The sequence below is a fragment of the Primulina eburnea genome, chromosome 10, assembly GCF_022965805.1.
Source record: "Primulina eburnea isolate SZY01 chromosome 10, ASM2296580v1, whole genome shotgun sequence".
Taxonomy (NCBI): Eukaryota; Viridiplantae; Streptophyta; class Magnoliopsida; order Lamiales; family Gesneriaceae; genus Primulina; species Primulina eburnea.
In genome coordinates, this window is record NC_133110.1 from 18649024 (window position 1) to 18668659 (window position 19636).

The window sequence follows — 19636 nt, forward strand, 5'->3', positions numbered from 1 at the left end:
ATCTCGCAATACCGGTAATACAATATCAGTATAAACATATCAGATTACGATAATCAAATTCTCGGGCATTACATAAATGCTGACGTTTGAGTGTTTGAATAAAGCATCTATATTAGTTTAAACCTCACTTGAATATTTATACATCCTATTTTGAACATGAATGTAGATGCTCTAATAATATATAACAATAATCACATATTTATTATAAATGATAACTATTCGGAAAATCGAATGAGGGTTGTTCCGTGATTCATGATATGATCGCTCATCTCTATGTTTTTTATATATCCATGTTCCTACGAATAAAACATGTTATAATATATCACTGATGCTAGTCTCAACCTTGAGAGATCTTTATCATTATTTTAAACTATCGAATTGTCTAGAAAACATTTAAATATATAATAATTTATAAATGAATTTCATGATCAGCGTATGCGTAAGACCTTGCAGAACTATAATATATTCAAAAAATTTGTATGTACAGTTTGTATAAGTTTTCAAATAAAATAAAGATTATAATTAGATAAAAATAAATATTATTTTTTTGAAAAATTTGTATGTACAGTTTGTATAAGTTTTCAAATAAAATAAAGATTATAATTAGATAAAAATAAATATTATTTTTTTGTAGTTAACCGCACTGTCGATTATGCACGCTGAGATAAACCATGAAAGCCAAAGAAACGAAGACACGTTTTACTCAAAATATCAGGATCGAGCGAAGAATGCGGGGATAAGATTCTGTTGACATGTGGATTGCCTGAACAGTGAATTCAGTGTACGTATGTCGAATGCCGTGGTCAATGGGATGGCGGGAGCCGGCGGGGGGATTATTGCCCAAATCATCACTTACCCTCTTCAGACGGTACCTTCCCCTCTTTAATTTGCACCTTCAGCAGTGCTCCTATGGCGTTTTGATTGTTCTCCAGGTGAATAATTCATGCACTTCCAGGTAAATACTCGTCAACAAACAGAAAGAGTGGCTAAGAAGGATTCGCCTCAAGCTGCTGCTGGGAGCACGCTGGCTCAAATTGTTAGGGTAACGCGGCTCCTACTGTTACGATATCCAAATTTTATCTATGGTCGCTTCTTTCTGCTGATTAGGGGTTGGCAGGTTATTAAAAGTGAAGGTTTGGGAGGACTATACAGCGGCCTCAAGCCATCTCTGCTTGGGACTGCTGCTTCTCAGGTGTTATTAGCAGCTGACACCGTTTCATTCGTTGTTCTGCTTTACTCTACGCGATTTAGCCAGTTCTTGTGTGTTTCTTCTTATTGTTCATTCTGGGATGACAGACCACTACGTGGCGATCAAAATATCTGTGGGATTCTATTTACACCTTCTTACATTTGAAAATTAATTCCATATTTCCTGTATTTTTAACTAATGATCTCCTTTGTGAAGCTGCCAGGGTGTTTATTATTCTTTTTACCAGTATTTCAAAAATAAGGCCGAGGCTATAGCGGCTGAAAATAAAAGAAAAGGACGCGGGGACGGCTCTCCAGGAATGCTTTCGTGGCTTATTGTCGCGGCCCTTGCGGGGTACTAGTCTTGTTTTTTATAAATTATTTGGTTTCTTTGTCTGTATTCACGTCCTGCATAATCTCATTTAGGATGACTATATTCTTTTTCACCTAACATGATTGCAATTTTATACCACAGGTCACTAAACGTGTTGCTTACGAACCCAATATGGGTTCTTGTGACTCGTATGCAGGTAGCAATTTACTTTTTATGCAGGCAGTCCTATTCCTTCTGAGAATAATACTGCGAACCGGTTTCAATTTTCTGTTCCTAAACTGAAATAGTTAGTGTAACTAAGTATATGAAGTGCATTGTATAGTATTACTTAATTGGTGCAAATATATGGAAACCATCTATTTTGTGATGCATATAATAGCTCCTTGTCCTGTCATTCTATAAAATCAATTTCAAAGTTTTTACACTCTAATTTTCTTGTTATAGTTTGAGCGTTTTACTGTGCTCTTGCTATTGAATTTCTCAAATATCAACATTTCATTTTTTACTTTCAGACTCACACTCAGGCGGAAAAGAAAATAACGGAGGCAAAAAGGGAAGCTTTATTAAAGGAAGTGTCCGAGAATATTCTGATACGTTCTTCTTTGCCTGACCAATTGGATGCTCTTGATTCAATAAAACCTCGTCCTTATGGAACATTTCAGGCGGTGAATAGTACTATCTTCATCTTCATCCATACATAATTCTTTTTGTGTTTCTTCAGCTTTATGAAATAAAATCATTTGTATGTGCTTTCATATTGCATCATGCTTTCATTGAGTTTCTCAGTTCTATTATTTTGTGTACAATTTCTGGAGTAGATGCATTCAAATGAGTTTTAGTCAAGGGTGCTAAAGAAATTGCTTTCGCTGATATTAATGGCTTACATTTTGTTAAAAATGATCAGAATTATCTGGTTTTTGCTTAAAATTTAACTTCGTTGTTGTTTTAGCACGCTATTAGTCTGATTAAAGGTTATAACAAGTTATTTAATAACAATTATCGTAGTTCAGTTTCTTAATTTATTATGTTCAACCATGATAAATGAGTTTTCATTATTATTCATTTAGGTGGTTTAGTGACTAATCAATCAAACTGTCTTAACTAGTTAGTGGAATAATTACAAGGATATCAACATCATTACCATCTAATATAAGAAGAAAATCCACGAGAGAGGATAACTAACTCCCTAATGGTCCACACGTGAGTGAATTCTACTGAGAAAAGCCGTTGGCAAATTGTGAAGATCATTTAAATATTTGGTTGCTTACTAGCTAGGAATTACTATGTGAGACAACTGTCGGAAACAAAGAAAACAAAAATTGTTTTGATGGCGTGGTTTCTCAATATGTTGAACCATAAATGCTACAGCAATACCAACTTTACCGAATAAATGTCTCTGTTCTAACTAAGCTGTATGTGATAGTTGAAGTTGATTTCGTAGGACAGACAAATATTGAATTAACGGAGAAGTTGTTGGATCTCGGTTTTCTCGTGTCCAAATGCAGCGGAAATTTTAAAAATTTTTAGATCTTGACATTCAAGATGTATATGGACACTCGTATGGTTTTAAAATTAAATATTCATAGGGAGTTTAAAGATTCACACGGCTCTAACTATTCTGGGGTTAGCGGAGATAGCTCTTGATAAATTCCCTACGAACTTTCTTCAAATCTCCTTTCTTTAATCCTCCTATCAAGTCCCCAACTAGATCGATTGTTTCCTCTTCTAAATTGCACTAGAAAGTTCGAAGATGTTTTTCGTTGGAGATTAAAATTAAAGGCGGCACAAAACCCCTAAAATTCTAGGAGTGGTGGCCGAAATTTGAGAGGAAATGGGAAGATGGATTTTCGAAAATATGGTGGTGGTGGCTAGGGTTAAGGCTCTCTTCCATCTTTTATAATCAAGTAATGACCTAATTTCCATAATTAACGTTAATGAGCTTGATTAATTAATTGGACTAGTCCAACTTGTTTAATTAATATATCAAATTCAATTAAGAACTTTAATTATTTAGTATGTTGGACTTGTACTCCTACAAGCCCATTAAACATACTTCCCACCATATTTAATTAATATTTAATAAACTCAACTTTTGAGTTTAATAAATTAAATTCTCAAATCTTATAAATTCAACTCCTTGAATTTATTCTCTCCAAATTTTATAAATTCATAAATTCAGCTTTTGAATTTACTATCTCATAAATTCAACTCCTTGAATTTAATTTTCTCAACTTTTAATTATCATAAATTCAACTCCTTGAATTTACTATATCATAATTTTGTATAAATTCAACTGCTTCAATTTATTCTCCCAACATGAACAAAAATGATCCAGTACTTGTGTGACCCTCAATGGTTCAGGGATACAGCTGGCCGTGGGTTCACAACTCTTTGTGATTCAAAAGATAATCTTTTATTCGGGCTTACCCTAATTTGCCCCATTCTATGTATCAACAATTGATCATGAGAATATCAGAAATCATATTTCTGATTAAACCCATCGAATCATGGTAAGAGCGTCTAGTAGCATCGCCCCACGATTCCCTAGTTATCACTGATAGTTCCTGCAAGAACCAGTCGGTTATGATTAACGTACAATACGGTCCCTTCATCTCATATATCCCGATCGAATCTGCAACCATTGTTTAATCGAGGGTTGCATAATAATTCGATAACAAAAAACCCTAGAGAGAGAATTTTTTAAAAAATGCTCTCTCCCATTTCGTTTCTCAGTTACGGTTCGGATCAGCCCTCCCTTTCCACATCCCTTTGAGCTTTCATTTCCGTCGTTCTTCACTTGTTTTCCGGCCGGTTTAGTTGGTCGCATCGCGATGCAAGCCAGGTTCAGTGGGTTTCCGTCTAATGCGTTAAAGCCCACGTTTAGAGAGGATGGGGTTAAGATCGAGTTCAAGTTGTTCTCGGTTAAGTTGGTAAACAGAGGCGGCACGTTTCGATGGACTGAAAGAACTAGGAATGCGACATACTTCCTGGACTTGGATCGAAGCGAGCCTCGTTGGTTCAGCTTCAAAATCAAAAACTTCATTCTTAACCCTCATTCATGCTCGGATTTCTACCGGTTCAGGGGCTGCAATGCAACGATCGTAGCACTTAGATTTGTTAACAGAAGAGGATGGTTCCTAGAGGTTTCCAGATTTAGCGATAACGGGAAGAAACAGAACATAATCATACCTAGTGGGTTAAAGCAACTAGGATGGATTAGGATTTCAGATATTCTCGCTAACTGGAGACCGTTGTTGTCGGGCCACAAGTATGTTCAGCAAGGTACTGATCATATCTCAATTACTCGGAATCAGCAGATAGCAAAGGTTGAACAACGGGTCCTTCATCAAGATTTGTTGAAGGGCAAGGATGCCAGATGCTGTAATTCATCAGAGACGAATTGGAATGAAGCCATAATCATCACTAGAGGCAGGGTGAATGTGTCTTGGGACCAGGTTGCTAGGATTATAGGTCAAAATGTTAAGAGGAGGATCGAAATTCATCCTTTCCAAGCTAACAAAGCGGTTTGGTGGCCTGCGCATCAGAAGGAATGGGAGTACTTTACTCAACTAAACAGAGGTTTCTTCGATGGTGGTGTGGCATTAGATTTTGAGAAGTGGAGACCAGATATCAATTCATTGGACTCGGTTCTCAGTTGTTGCAACAGCTGGATCAAGATTGCAGGGCTACCTTGGCACTTATGGACATTATAAATCTTCAAGGTAATTGGGGAGCAATGTGGGGGCCTAGTGGAGGTCAGTAAAGACACTAGACTCCTTCGTGATCTAGGGGCTGCGAAGATTAAGGTCACATATAAATAGTGGCATCGCATGTACTATTGCAGAAACTCCTTCTCTAACGTACATCTCATGCTCTGGCCAGAGATTCCATGCACTATTATTTCATCAGATCACATAGGATATCCACACCCGTAGGTGAGCGGTGAATTCTCGAGTACAATACACTGGTTCCTACATGTGTCGCAACTGTACCCAATCTCGCCACCTAATGACTCTCCTGGAGCCGGTAAACGAGTCAAAGCACATCTCTAGCATATAGAGCCTCAGTGTTGTCCCGGGTCGTAAGGACTAATGGTATACAATCATAACCACTGTAGCGCCCTTACCTGAGCCACTACTAAACAGACTAATAAACATGCAACATTAAACTCAATAACAACAATTAAACAGCGGAAACCAAATACTTAATCATCTTACAACCCAAATGAAAACAAAACAATAACAACAGTCTTAAACATTAATACAACCATAACAAATACATGATTCTGAACGAGAAAACGATAAACCACAGAAAACCTCCACTGGATCACCACCGAAAACCCAACTGCTCTAGCCACTGCCCTGGTCGTCCGAACCGTCCAACCTAAGACCTGCCCCGTGGAATGGGGTGCCCAAGATGAAAACAAGGACGTGACCGATAATCGCCCAATACGAGAATGTACGAGTATACAAACTAATATGATGCATGTGAAATGCAATATGCTCGGATATCAAGGATCAAGTCAAGAATCTCATGCTCAGTCTAGAGGCGCCTGAGTGTGTAGTCTCTGATCTGCCCTAGGAAAGTTTTGGCTCCCACACTCATCATCAAGACGTAGACCTGCAATGTCCAGGTCATCAGAGCCCGCGGGTCCCGTCGGACACTGTAGCTCTCGATGCCCCATCGTCCACAATACAGAATAGGGCTGAGAGGCCCCAACAAACGATGTATATCTCAAAAGATATCAGGCTCAACATGATATGTCATGCATAATATGCCAAAGTAGTAAAACATGTATCATTCAACAGATAAATATGCAGCATATAAGTGTGTATACTACGCTTGGATATCTCAGTCAGTACATCACGTACCTCACTAAAACAATCTGACAGAAAGCTCTGAACCTAGACAATACCAACATAATGAAATCACTAACAAACCAGATCAAACATGCTACAAAGATCTCCCTAATAATCCTTAAATCACTATCTAAGGATTTAGGATTATACCTGCGTCCGTCGTCAGCCCGCTGATGATGTCTCGATCTCAGTTCACCGACCCTCCTCGAGTCGACACTAGCTCCGAAACTTCCCGACACCAAAGTGCCCTAGAAACTGGCTAGAAAACCTAAGGTACAATTAGAACTCTCTCTGAAGAATGCGGTGAAGGAAACAAAAGAATCGGCTTCCATTTATAGGCTGCATCCACGCTATTTCAGAAAATCCGAACCAATCTTATCTGCCACGGGTCAGAATCTCATTTGTCTAGTTGGATTTCTCGAGATAATGTAATCCGAAATAGATCGGTTTATCTCTTTTTAAATTCGGTGGATACCGACAACTTGATCCCGATTTATCAATTCCTTAAAACTTAATTAACAACTCATTAATTATCTCTTAATTAATACTTCATTCAAAACAAGGATTCGGGTCATTACATCCTCCCCTCCTTACAAAGATTTCGTCCTCGAAATCAAAACTGAAGTACAATACAACTGAATAAAATACAACTCAAAACAAATGTGGATATTCTGAGCGCGTACGACTCTCTAACTCCCAAGTCGCTTCTGTTGTACCTCGGCGTTGCCATTGCACTAGAACGAGTTGAATGGTCTTGTTTCTGAGCTTTTTCTCTTTCCTACCCAGGATTAAAAGCGGCTGCTCGACATAAGTCAAGTCTTCTTCAAGTTGAACATCTGTCGGACTAAGAACGTGCGACTCATCTTCTACATACCGTCGTAGCAACGATACATGAAAGACATTATGAATGCTGGACAGATATGGCGGTAAAGTCAATCGATACGCCAAATTTCCAACACATTCCAAGATCTCAAAAGGTCCGATGAATCTTGGGGCTAATTTTCCCTTGAGTCCAAATCTCATCACCCTGCGGAACGGTGAAACTTTAAGGAAAACTTTTCCCCCTGATTGAAACTGTAGAGGTCTACGCTTGGTATTCGCGTAACTCGATTGACGATCTTGTGCAGTTTTAATTCTCTTCTTAATCAATTCCACTATGTTAATCGCTTGTTGCACTAATTCAGGTCCTTGCACTTGTCGTTCTCCTACTTCGTCCTAAAACAAAGGAGTACGACAACGTCTACCATACAATGCTTTGAACGGAGCCATACCAATGCTACTGTGGTAGCTATTGTTATATGCAAACTCTACAAGCGGCAGATGATCATGCCATGCTGGTCCAAAATCCAAAGCACAAGCACGCAACATGTCCTCGAGTGTCTGAATAGTCCTCTCAGACTGACCATCGGTCTCTGGATGATAGGCAGTACTCAGACTCAATGTCGTTCCCAACGCTTTTTGAAAACTTCCCCAGAACCTTGAGGTAAAGCGTTGATCTCTATCACTGACTATACTTGTTGGCACACCATGATATTTAAGAATCTCTTGGATGTATAGTCTTGCCATGCGATCGAAACTATATTCCCGACTATACGGAATGAAATGTGCTGACTTAGTCAGTCGGTCCACAACAACCCAAATTGCATCACAATTCTTAGAAGACAGCGGCAAGTGGGTGACAAAATCCATCGTTACATGCTCCCACTTCCACTCAGGGATAGGAAGATTCTGAAGAAATCCTCCTGGCCGTCGATGTTCAGCTTTCACTTGCTGACAAACCAAACACTTGGCTACAAACTGGTAAACACTTCTCTTCATACCTTTCCACCAAAACCTGGTCTTCAAATCCTTATACATTTTCATGCTTCCAGGGTGGATACTCAACTTACTCCTATGAGCTTGAGATAAAATCCCGTCTCTCAATTTAGAATCTTCTGGAACTACGATTCTTCCTGACAGACACAAGGTTCCATCTGTTTGGAACGCAAAGCTAGACGTGTTGTCTCCGTTAGCTAACCTTGTTAACTTTTCCACTTTCGGATCAGAAAACTGAGCTTCTCTGATTTTGGCATACAACATCGGTTCAGATAAAATGCTCGTTACTCGAATGTGTTCCATTCCCTTCTTATGACGGAAGTGAAATCCCAGAGAACAACAATCTTGGATTACACTTGATATGAAACTTGTCTGAAGTGCAGATAATCTCACCTTGCGACTAAGAGCATCGGCTGTAAGATTCGCTGATCCTGGATGATACTTGATTTCGCAATCATAATCCTTTAACAAATCCATCCATCTTCTTTGGCGCATATTCAACTCTGTTTGAGTGAAGATATACTTCAAACTCTTGTGATCTGTAAAGATCTCAAATCTCTCTCCATAGAAATAATGTCGCCAGATTTTCAAAGCAAACACAATCGTTGCCAATTCCAGATCATGAACGGGATAATTCTCTTCATGCTTCTTCAACTGTCTGGATGCATATGCAATCACATGACCATTCTGGGTTAAAACGCACCCAAGTCCTTGAAGTGATGCATCAGTGTACACAATGTACCCTCTTGATCCAGATGGCAGAGCTAAAACTGGTGCAGTTGTCAAACGTTGACCCAGTTCATTGAAACTATTTTCACAATCACGAGTCCATTCGAACTGCACATTCTTACAGGTCAGTTGAGTCAATGGTTTGGCAATCTGAGAAAATCTTGAGATGAATCTCCGGTAATAACCTGCCAAACCTAGAAAACTTCTTATCTCTTGAGCTGATTCCGGTCGTGCCCAACTCATCACTGCTTCGATCTTGCTAGGATCCACTGATATCCCATCTTTGGATATAACATGTCCCAAGAAGACAACTCTGTCGAGCCAAAACTCGTACTTGTTCAACTTAGCATACAGTTGGTGATTCCTTAAAGTTAGCAACACAATCCTTAAATGTTGTGCATGCTCTTCAAGACTACGAGAGTATACTAGTATGTCATCAATAAAGACAATGACAAACTTGTCAAGATATTCCTGGAATACTCGGTTATCAAATCCATAAATACTGCTGGAGCATTCGTCAAACCAAACGGCATCACTAGAAACTCGTAATGCCCATACCTTGTTCGAAATGCAGTCTTAGGGATATCACGTTGATTAACTCGAAGTTGATGATATCCAGACCATAAATCGATCTTTGAGTATACTGAAGTCTCTTGCAGTGGATCAAACAAATCATCAATCCGTGGTAACGGATATTTATTCTTGACTGTTACTCGGTTCAACTGCCGATAATCTATGCAAAGTCGCATAGACCCATCATTCTTTTTAACGAACAACACTGGTGCTCCCCAAAGAGACACACTGGGTCTAATGTACCCTTTGTCAAGAAGATCTTGTAACTGTTGTTTCAATCTTTCATCTCTGTTGGTGCCAATCTATAAGGCGCTCTGGAGATAGGTGCGGTTCTTGGTACCAACTCTATCTCCGCTTCCATTTCCCTCTCTGGAGGAAATCCAGGAATTTCATCGGGGAAAACATCAGGAAATTCATCGACAACTGGAATGTTCTTCACGTCGATTACATCCTTTGATACGTCAACAGCATAAATGAGGTATCCTTCTCCTCCTTTTGCTAAAGCCCGTTGTGCCTTTACAGCAGACACTACTGGCATTGGAGGTCGAGCTCCCTCACAAAAGAAGAACCAATTCTCGTCTCCTTCTGGAAGAAACTGAACTAGACGTTGATAACAATCTACCGTCGCTCTATACTTAGTCAATAGGTCGATTCCCATAATACAATCGAAATCTTCAATAGCCAATATCATCTCCCCTCAAACTCTAGCAAACAGTCTACTACAAGTCGCTTAGCTAAAACCTCTTGTCCCATCGGTGTAGATACCGACAACAGAACATCTAATGACACGAAGGGTAGTTTATGCTTCTTAACAAACGTTGATGCTATGAATGAATGCGATGCCCTAGTGTCAATCAATACATATGCAGGAATACCACATAAAAGAAAATTACCTGCAATGACTCTCTCGTTATGCTCCTCAGCTGGTTCTTTGTTTAGGGCAAACACTTGCCCCTGAATTCGTGGGCGTTGCTGAGATCCTTGCGATATTCCTCCACGACGAGAACCTTGAGCAGGAAAACCTTTCTGTTGCACAGTGGCCTCAGACTGTTTTCCACTATAAGACCCTGTCATAGAACCTCCGCCTCCACTCTGATTCTCCAAATTAGGGCAATCTCTCTTCATGTGACCAAAACCACCACAATTGAAACATGCACCTGTTGCTCTTCGACAATTCTCCGTCGGATGATTGCCTCCGCAGTGGCCACATTGCATCTTTTTACTGCCAAAGCTATGCACCCCTCCAGAACCGGAAGAAGAAAAAGATACAGACTTCTTGAAAGACTGACCCCTTGGTCCCAACGAACTAGAACTTTTGCTTGCTTGCATAGCCTTCCTCCTAGCAATATTGATCTCGGCTTGACGACAACGATTCACTAATCCTTCGTACGAAGTAGGATCATCACAGACAGAAACCCGATCAAAAATCTCCTGGTTCAAACCATTCAAAAAGTGATATTTTGTTGCAGAATGCTCACTGATGTGAGGAGCGCACGGCAACAGATCCGTAAAACGCTTCTGATAATCCTCAATGTTTGAATCTTCTTGCTTAATGGTCAACAGTTCCATCTCCTTCGCCTGACGAAGAGCTGGCGGAAAGTGATGATTGATGAAGGCCTGACGGAAATGTTCCCAACGAATCCGCTCATGCTGCTAAACTAGAATGGCAGAAACAGGTTTCCACCATTTCCGAGCTTTTCCTTGGATCATGAAATCGGCTACCTTCATCTTCTCATCCTCGTCATAGTGCAGCACTCGAAAACACTGCTCCATGATATCGACCCAAGCTTCAGCAACATCAGCATTCTCATCTGCGGTCAACAGAGGAGGTCCAATCTTCACGAAATTTATAATGTTGACACGATTCCTACGTCTCCTTTCATCATGATCTCGGTGACGCCTTCCGTCACGATCTCTACGACGATGTTCTCGGCCAGCTCATCATCGCCATAACGGCCATGTCCCACACTTCCGTGACTGCTTCCATCTCCTGACATCTGAAAGCAAACCAAAATCAACCTCTAAATCCTCAAACAGAATTACTAGTGTCCCAAAAATCTTTGCATGCTCTGATACCACCAAATGTAGCGCCCTTACCTGAGCCACTACTAAACAGACTAATAAACATGCAACATTAAACTTAATAACAACAATTAAACAGCGGAAACCAAATAATTAATCATCTTACAACCCAAATGAAAACAAAACAATAACAACAATCTTAAACATTAATACAACCATAACAAATACATGATTTTGAACGAGAAAACGATAAACCATAGAAAACCTCCACTGGATCACCACCGAAAACCCAACTGCTCTAGCCATTGCCATGGTCGTCCGAACCGTCCAACCTAAGACCTGCCCCGTGGAATGGGGTGTCCAAGATGAAAACAAGGACGTGAGCGACAATCGCCCAATACGAGAATGTACGAGTATACAAACTAATATGATGCATGCGAAATGCAATATGCTCGGATATCAAGGATCAAGTCAAGAATCTCATGCTCAGTCTAGAGGCGCCTGAGTGTGTAGTCTCTGATCTGTCCTAGGAAAGTTTTGGCTCCCACACTCATCATCAAGACGTGGACCTGCAATGTCCAGGTCATCAGAGCCCGCGGGTCCCGTCGGACACCGTAGCTCTTGATGCCCCATCGTCCACAATACAGAATATGGCTGAGCGGTCCCAACAAACGAGGTATATCTCAAAAGATATCAGGCTCAACATGATATGTCATGCATAATATGCCAAAGCAGTAAAACATGTATCATGCAACAGATAAATATGCAGCATATAAGTGTGTATACTACTCTTGGATATCTCAGTCAGTACATCACGTACCTCACTAAAACAATCTGACAGAAAGCTCTGAACCTAGACAATACCAACATAATGAAATCACTAACAAACCAGATGAAACATGCTACAAAGATCTCCCTAATGATCCTTAAATCACTATCTAAGGATTTAGGATTATACATGCGTCCGTCGTCAGCTCGCTGATGATGTCTCGATCTCAGTTCACCGACCCTCCTCGAGTCGACACTAGCTCCGAAACTTCCCGACAACCAAAGTGCCCTAGAAACTGGCTAGAAAACATAAGGTACAACTAGAACTCTCTCTGAAGAATGCGGTGAAGGAAACAAAAGAATTGGCTTCCATTTATAGGCTAAATCCGCACTATTTCAGAAAATCCGAACCAATCTTATCTGCCACGTGTCAGAATCTCATTTGTATAGTTGGATTTCTCGAGATAATGTAATCTGAAGTAGATCGGTTTATCCCTTTTTAAATTTGGTGGATACCAACAACTTGATCCCGATTTATCAATTCCTTAAAACTTAATTAACAACTCATTAATTATCTCTTAATTAATACTTCATTCAAAACAAGGTTTCGGGTCATTACAACCACAGACTTATCCTCTCGATGAATGATAACCACTTGGAAAGTTCGAGGAAGGGTTGTTCGATATAATCATCATATGACTATTTATCTGCATGTTTGGACATCTCTGTGCCCTTACCAAGAAACGCGGTACACAACGTCACATATGCTAGTTTCGAGCTCAAGCGACCTTTATCCATGTTTTAGGGCTGAATCGACTTGGAACGAATTTAGATCATACAGTGTTTACAAATGAGTTTCAACATCAAATTACGATTCATTTGTATTAAAGTATATTCAAGGTTTTTATCTATGTTGTTCAAATGAGTATACAGATAAAAAAATAACAAACCATGAAATAATGAATTTATTAAAATAAAGATTGTTTATTACAACTGAGTCAATAAAATTCCTAGCCAACAGTTAGCTTACAGGGCATCTACTCTAATAGATGCAAGGTGACTGGATTGAAATATTCCCAGCCATCTGAGTTTTCAATTCCATATGTGTTGAACACGTTGCTTTGAGTTCACGGTTGTCACAAAGTACACGCTAATCGAGCAATTCTCATGGCGTAGATTCTCAATTGATTGAACCAAAGTACAAAATCAATCTGATGCCGTGGATTCTCAACCATAAATTCGACAGCAACCCAACTTTACCGAATAAATGTGGCTGTGTTCTAACTAAGCTGTATGTGAAACTTGAAGGGTTGAAACGTACCTAACCATCTGATATTTCAATTCCGTGTATGTTGAACATGTTGCTTTGAGTGCACAGTTGTCATAAAGTACATGCTAATCGAGCAATTTGTTGAGCACTATTTGCATCAATTTGCTAGTTGATCTGAGGATTTGATTATCATGGATATAGAAAAGCATGATACTTACCAGTTTCATTTTATTTTTGGAAAACATTGTCCCCTCCCATTTGATAGATCACCATTACTTTATTTTTTTTTAGAAGAAAAATTACTCTGTTAACAAAACTTATATTTGGATGTCCTTAGTAGGCATGTGAGGTTTATCACGAATCAGGAATTGCTGGGTTTTGGAAAGGCATAGTTCCAACATTGATAATGGTAAGTGTTTAAATTTTTTAAAACTATTTCATATTCTCTACAAATTCCTGTTAGACCGGTTTCGTTTCTGGCATGACAGGTGTGCAATCCATCAATTCAGTTTATGATATATGAGAGTTTGCTGAAGCATTTGAGGACTAAACGAGCTTCTAAAAAACAAGGTTTAAAGAACATAACTGCTTTGGAGGTATCATTAATTTGATGGCTTTCTGTTATGTTTTTCAATTTATTAGGATTAGTTTGGTCAGCCTCTATTCATTTTTTTAATAATATCCATGCAAAATGTTTCTAAAGGCAATTTGTTTTCCATTATCATTCTAGAATCTAGAGGTCCATAAAACTGAGGTCAAATATGGTTTGTCACTTACATTTTGTTTGTCAAAATTCTACATTTTATTTGGAAAGTGAATTTGAAATCTGAATCAAATTTAAAGAACATCGGATGGTATTTAAGAATCTTGCATACACATGATTTGATTCTTCTGTAACAAAGTTACATTGATGGTTGGATACTTCCCGTTTGAATATTGATGTCCAAAACAATTATTTTGTGAAATAGGAATCTTTCACTCAATCAGGATTCAAAATTTTGTTTACTTCAAAGGAAATTTGAAACAAATACATCCACAAGACTAACAAGTTTTGCAGTGATTAGAGTGGCTTGTACGTTTCTACACAAACAAATGTGTCACTAAAACAAATCATGCGGGTGCATGTGGGTTTACTTGAAAAATTTTAGCTTCTATCTCCTTTATGTGAACAGATTTTCTTAGTAGGGGCCTTGGCGAAACTTGGGGCAACTGTTTCGACATACCCTCTTCTGGTTGTCAAGGTAAAATCACATACTTTTCTTGGACACGATAATGATACTTTTGTTTAGTGCAACAGTTTATTGCGAAGTATGGCATATGGATGATGAAATGTATCAGTAAAAGTAGAGAAGGAATTTAACTGAAAAAAAATACACCACAATTAACCTAATATGTTACCTGAAATCATGTTGAAGCATGCCTCAGACTAGGAAAAACATACACAAATCCAAAGGATATTTTGAGTAGATGTAATCATTCTGTCAACATGGAATTATCCACTAATACTCCTACGTGGCGTTTCCTCTGCTGATTAGTGTTATCTGCTTCATTTTCTATGGGAGTCCTTGTTTTGCAATAGCTATGATATATACTGCTTGCGTTATTTGTTTGTCACTCTACAAATATGGAGTGATACTAGATGTTGTTTGTCTTGTTCCACTACCAAATGGTGCTAGATTTGACACTTCATTACCATATTCCCACAAACTCTTGACTCTGATTCCCTTGAGAAAACTCAAGGATCTGTATTGATCATATGTTCTCGATGTATTATTTTTATTGTTTGATGAAGTTATGGTGGCACAATCGAAATTTGAAACGTGCCTAAGGAAAAGGAAAGTGTACGAGGAGGATGATGAAGTAATGTTTTCTCGCACCCTTAAAGTTTTGTTTCGACGTTCAAAACGCTCATTGGGTCGTTGTATGAATTTAAATATCCATACGGTGTTTAGAATTGTTACCATTGCGTATTCAACATTGATTCCAAACTATTCCAGATTTTAAGTGGAAATAGTTCTTCTGGTATATCTTTCTTGACGGATCTCCTCCTTTGATCGTCAAAATAAGTTCATGATCGGAAACTTTGTTCCTTGTTTAGATCGCACTAGAGATCTCAAACAATTTCTGCGTTGAGACTAGGACGCCCGAATTTAAAAAAACTGGAGGCAATGCGGCGTCAATGAGGCGGTGGCTGCGGAAGCTATTGGCCGAATTTTTTTTCTTTCTTTTGCACCCATCAAATCATGGTAAGAGCGACTAGTAGCATTGTCCCATGATCTCCTAGGTATCGTTGATAGTGCTTGCAAGAATATTACTTTATGGTTAACGTATAATATGTTTCTTCCAACTCATATATACCTATCACATCAGTAACCATTGGTATATCGAGAGTTGCATATGAATTCGATAACGATGTGATGTATATTTGAATAATAATAGTTACATGGTATGATCAACTGAGGAAACACATTTCCAAAACGCTCATGTTATACTATGGCCTGAGATTTCTTGCACTATTAACTCATGAGTTCACATACGATATCTTCATCCGTATGCAAATGGTGAATCCTCGACTACAATATATTTGCTCCTGCATATTTCGAAACTACACCCAACGTTGTCATCTGATGATCCCCAATGAAGTCGGTAAACGGATCAAAGTACATGCTAGTACGTAGAGCCTCTATGTTGTCCGAGGTCAAATGACTAATGGTGCACAACCATAACCGCTGACTATTCCACTCGATAAGTGATAACCACTTGGACAGTTCGGGGAAAGATTGTTCAGTACATCATCAAATGATCACAACATCTGTATAAATGGACAGCTACAGGCCCTTACTAATGAAACATGACGTTTATATAACAGATGTTAGTCTTAAACTCAAGCGACCTTTATATTTATTTTAGGCTGCTGATTCGACTAGGAATATGTTTATAATATATGGTACACTTCCTAATGAGTTTCATCATCTTACGTTGTGAGGCAGACCTCATGGTACGTTTAATATATTTAAGGGTTTTATCTATGCAGCTTGCATAAAGTAAATGCTATAATTGGATAAAACCATAAAATATTATTAAATGATTCTGGAAGCCAATCCCAACTCCAATACCATACAGAAAAGGGAGACTTGGAGAAATGTGTGATTTATTCTTTGGGCTTTCTTGAAATTTCTTGATATGTAAATAATTGAAAAAACTATCCTTTTGTGCAGACTGCTTTACTTAAATCTAAATGAAAATAAATCAAATTGAAATCTTAACTTATAAGAGAATTCATGTCAAGGTGTTCTAGATCGGAGCAATATATTTTGCAAATTAGATGTATATTCGAAGTAGGTATTTTTTTGGTAGTTTAAGATATTGTCTCTTGCTGGCTAATTATTATTTTTTTCTCCATGAGTATTGTCTCTTTGTCAATGTATCTAGTTCACTATTTTGCAGTCAAGACTTCAAGCGAAGCAGGAAATTGGTGGCAATGTTTCATTACGATATTCAGGTTTGTATGGATTTGTTTCAAGTAATATATTTTGGTTTAGTTTACCATTTACATAACTACTGGGACCGCGATATTTATTTCAAATTTTTTTGCCTGGTGTTGTAACTAGTGAGAAATACGATCTTTTCTCTGAAAATGAGTTTGTACGTTTCTTCTAATTTTAGAGTTGGTGATGAAAACAGGCAGCATGTCCAAAAGTCCAACCATTAACCCCCTTCCTTATTCCTGGTAGAGGTTTCCCATTTAACACTAAAGACAATATTACAGATGTTCTCACCAATTTTTGTTCCCATTCCTACTGTTGCGTGATTTCAACATTGCATGGAAGAAGCATGGGCGGTGAGGCGCCGCCTGCTTCATCCAAACTATTTTCCCGCCTTTTCCCTTCTTCTTTTATTGCTCACTTGCTCTCCTTTCCATCTTTAAGTTGCTCTACACACCTTTTTTACCCCATATAAATGCTTGTTTCCTCAATTCCTGCATATGACAAAACAACTACCTAATGCATAGTTCCGCTCGAAAACTAACATAATTTAAGTCCAATACATATAAAATATAAGTTCAAAAATGGCACTATCACCTACACTTCACAAATGTATTTGCACCCTCAAGTAATGAACAAATGCGCCGTCCTGGTATCTCTGAATGATGCTGTCAAAATTATATTGTGAATACGAAAACTTGAAACTGCTTTGCATAAAAAATAAAGCATGTGATGAACGGACATAGTGTAGAATTCCGTTCTCTATGCTTTTATAACCTGGATATCTGTGCACATGTGCATATGCTGATGATTTAATATAGGTAATGCCATAAGTACCAGTTGTCACCTATGGTATCTCCGACGTTGATCAGGTTTCTGGTTGCACAGGTACATTTGATGCCATTGTTAAAATGATCCGTTATGAAGGATTACGCAGCTTTTACAAAGGGATGAGCACAAAGATAGTACAAAGTGTTTTAGCTGCGTCGCTACTTTTCATGGTGAAAGAGGAGCTCGTTAAGGCATATGCTGTTGTCTCAGATACAAGCTCGAAAATTTTATCGAATGCTGTTAAATGATACCATCACAATCTCTGAAGAATTATTGTTAGTTTAAAATAAAGGTGCTGAGCTTGTGACAAACTTTTTTCTCTCATTTTCTATTCACCCATTATTTCCACTCTTTTTGCATGTTTTGAAACTTTTCAGGTATGTTGTGTTATAGCTGGATCTCATGGAAAGACCGCACCAGATACTGGAGGGTAGCTCTCCGTTCAAACCTTGGACGGCCTTCTTGTCATTGGATTTATGAAAAACATCAGTTACCAAATGGATCAAAACATAGACACTGAATTCAATATGCTCAAGGGATTAATTGAAATTGCAATATGAAATTAACGATGTTTCAAGTACTCAAGTATCGAGATTCGACGAATCCGTCGATTACTTGATATTATAAGGGAATGCTTGCACGAGTTTCTACTGTTGATTCTTTGAGACATTATAAAGAAGGGAGTGAAAAGCAAATGTATGTGGTGTTTGAAAATAAAATTTCAAAACTAGTACAAGCTAAAGTTCTAGCATTTTGGACAAAAATTGTTTTCAACCTTAATATTTAGCAAAATTGCAAAATGTTTTCAACTTAAATAACATTTATCTCTTTCGATCTAAATTTGGGTAGGACACTGTCAAAATGTATTTATACAATTATTAATATAATTATTAATTTGGAGGCTTGCTTTTAAATTCGCAATATGATTAAATGTGTGTTCAGTTTTTGCCAGATCGAAACTTTGTTTACGGTCTTTGATTCACATGAAAAATGTTTTTGCACTCTTTGAGCACACAACTAATTTTTCAAATGAAATTCAGTCCAAAAAATTGAAATATTGGAACATATATGCGATATTACAAAATAAATTGTTTTAGATCTATGCAAATAAAAAAAAATATAAGAGTATGATTATAAAATTGAAACAACTATATTTATTTCAATACTTTTTATACTCGTTTGTGTGTTCAAATATCATTTATTAATATTTGATCTGAAAAGTTTATATTGAAATATCATATATTGATAATACATTTCTAACATTTTATACCAATTTTCATATGAAAAAAGTGTCATTGATACTAAGTGTAAAGGCTCGTATTTCGTATTCATAATTTTGCGGAATAATTAAAATTTTTCTAAATAAATAATTATCTTGTCTCATTTAATTAAAATAAACATGTAAATAATCTTTTTAACTTTAAATTAACAACGGAAGCGAATAATGTTCTCAACCAACAATATAAAAATAATCCAACGTAAACAACAATTTAAAATAATCCAACATATTAAAACTGAGTTTGCATAATAAAAGGTGCATAAATTAAATCATGAGGTCCTCGGGTTTACTACTGCTGTCTCAAGATCGCTCACTGGTCCACGCCCTCCGTCTCGGCCTCAACAATACCTACAACAATCAAGTCTAGTGAGTCTAAAGACTCAACATGTATATATCGTGAATAACAAATAAATATATTATAAAATCGCATGCAACTTAAAAATAAAGTATCGTAAGGCGTACGGTGAAAATCGTATCATGAAT

At 37.9% G+C, this 19636-nt stretch overlaps 2 protein-coding genes and 1 long non-coding RNA gene across 9 annotated transcripts; 1 reads left to right on the forward strand and 2 right to left on the reverse strand.

Moving 5' to 3' along the window:
* Positions 1-650: 650 nt before the first annotated feature.
* LOC140803179 (peroxisomal nicotinamide adenine dinucleotide carrier-like) lies at positions 651-18638 on the forward strand. 7 transcript variants are annotated; one of them, XM_073158897.1, is made up of 12 exons: positions 653-868; positions 956-1042; positions 1118-1192; positions 1413-1543; positions 1664-1718; positions 2035-2187; positions 13899-13967; positions 14047-14154; positions 14731-14799; positions 16991-17060; positions 17932-18166; positions 18268-18638. In XM_073158897.1, the coding sequence occupies exons 1-11, from the start codon at positions 788-790 to the stop codon at positions 18120-18122; spliced, it is 1089 nt and encodes a 362-aa protein (XP_073014998.1). In that variant the 5' UTR covers positions 653-787; the 3' UTR covers positions 18123-18166; positions 18268-18638. The 7 variants fall into 7 exon arrangements, with proteins under 7 accessions (XP_073014996.1, XP_073014995.1, XP_073014998.1 ...); XM_073158898.1 differs by having other exon boundaries at positions 654-868; positions 17006-17060; XM_073158895.1 differs by having other exon boundaries at positions 651-868; positions 956-1192; positions 18252-18638.
* LOC140803181 (uncharacterized) lies at positions 2273-12573 on the reverse strand. Its single transcript, XM_073158902.1, has 2 exons — positions 10392-12573; positions 2273-5912 (listed from the first exon to the last, which is right to left on the reverse strand). Exons 1-2 carry the CDS (start codon positions 11065-11067, stop codon positions 5872-5874), a joined length of 717 nt encoding a protein of 238 aa, XP_073015003.1. The 5' UTR covers positions 11068-12573; the 3' UTR covers positions 2273-5871.
* On the reverse strand, positions 2273-13889 carry LOC140803182 (uncharacterized). Its single transcript, XR_012111791.1, has 2 exons — positions 13350-13889; positions 2273-3001 (listed from the first exon to the last, which is right to left on the reverse strand). It is a non-coding gene; the product is annotated as an uncharacterized lncRNA (long non-coding RNA).
* Positions 18639-19636: the final 998 nt, after the last annotated feature.

What these genes read in the sequence shown, in the direction of transcription:
- LOC140803179 (XM_073158895.1), top strand. Translation starts at nt 788, where the DNA reads ATGTCGAATGCCGTGGTCAATGGGATGGCGGGAGCCGGCGGGGGGATT. An exon ending in ATTGTCGCGGCCCTTGCGGG is followed by an intron (nt 1,544 to 1,663) that starts GTACTAGTCTTG and finishes TTTATACCACAG; the next exon opens with GTCACTAAACGTGTTGCTTA. An exon ending in TTCTTGTGACTCGTATGCAG is followed by an intron (nt 1,719 to 2,034) that starts GTAGCAATTTAC and finishes TTTTACTTTCAG; the next exon opens with ACTCACACTCAGGCGGAAAA.
- LOC140803181 (XM_073158902.1), bottom strand. Translation starts at nt 11,067, where the DNA reads ATGGAACTGTTGACCATTAAGCAAGAAGATTCAAACATTGAGGATTAT. An exon ending in TAACGAGAGAGTCATTGCAG is followed by an intron (nt 5,913 to 10,391) that starts GTAATTTTCTTT and finishes TCCACGGGGCAG; the next exon opens with GTCTTAGGTTGGACGGTTCG.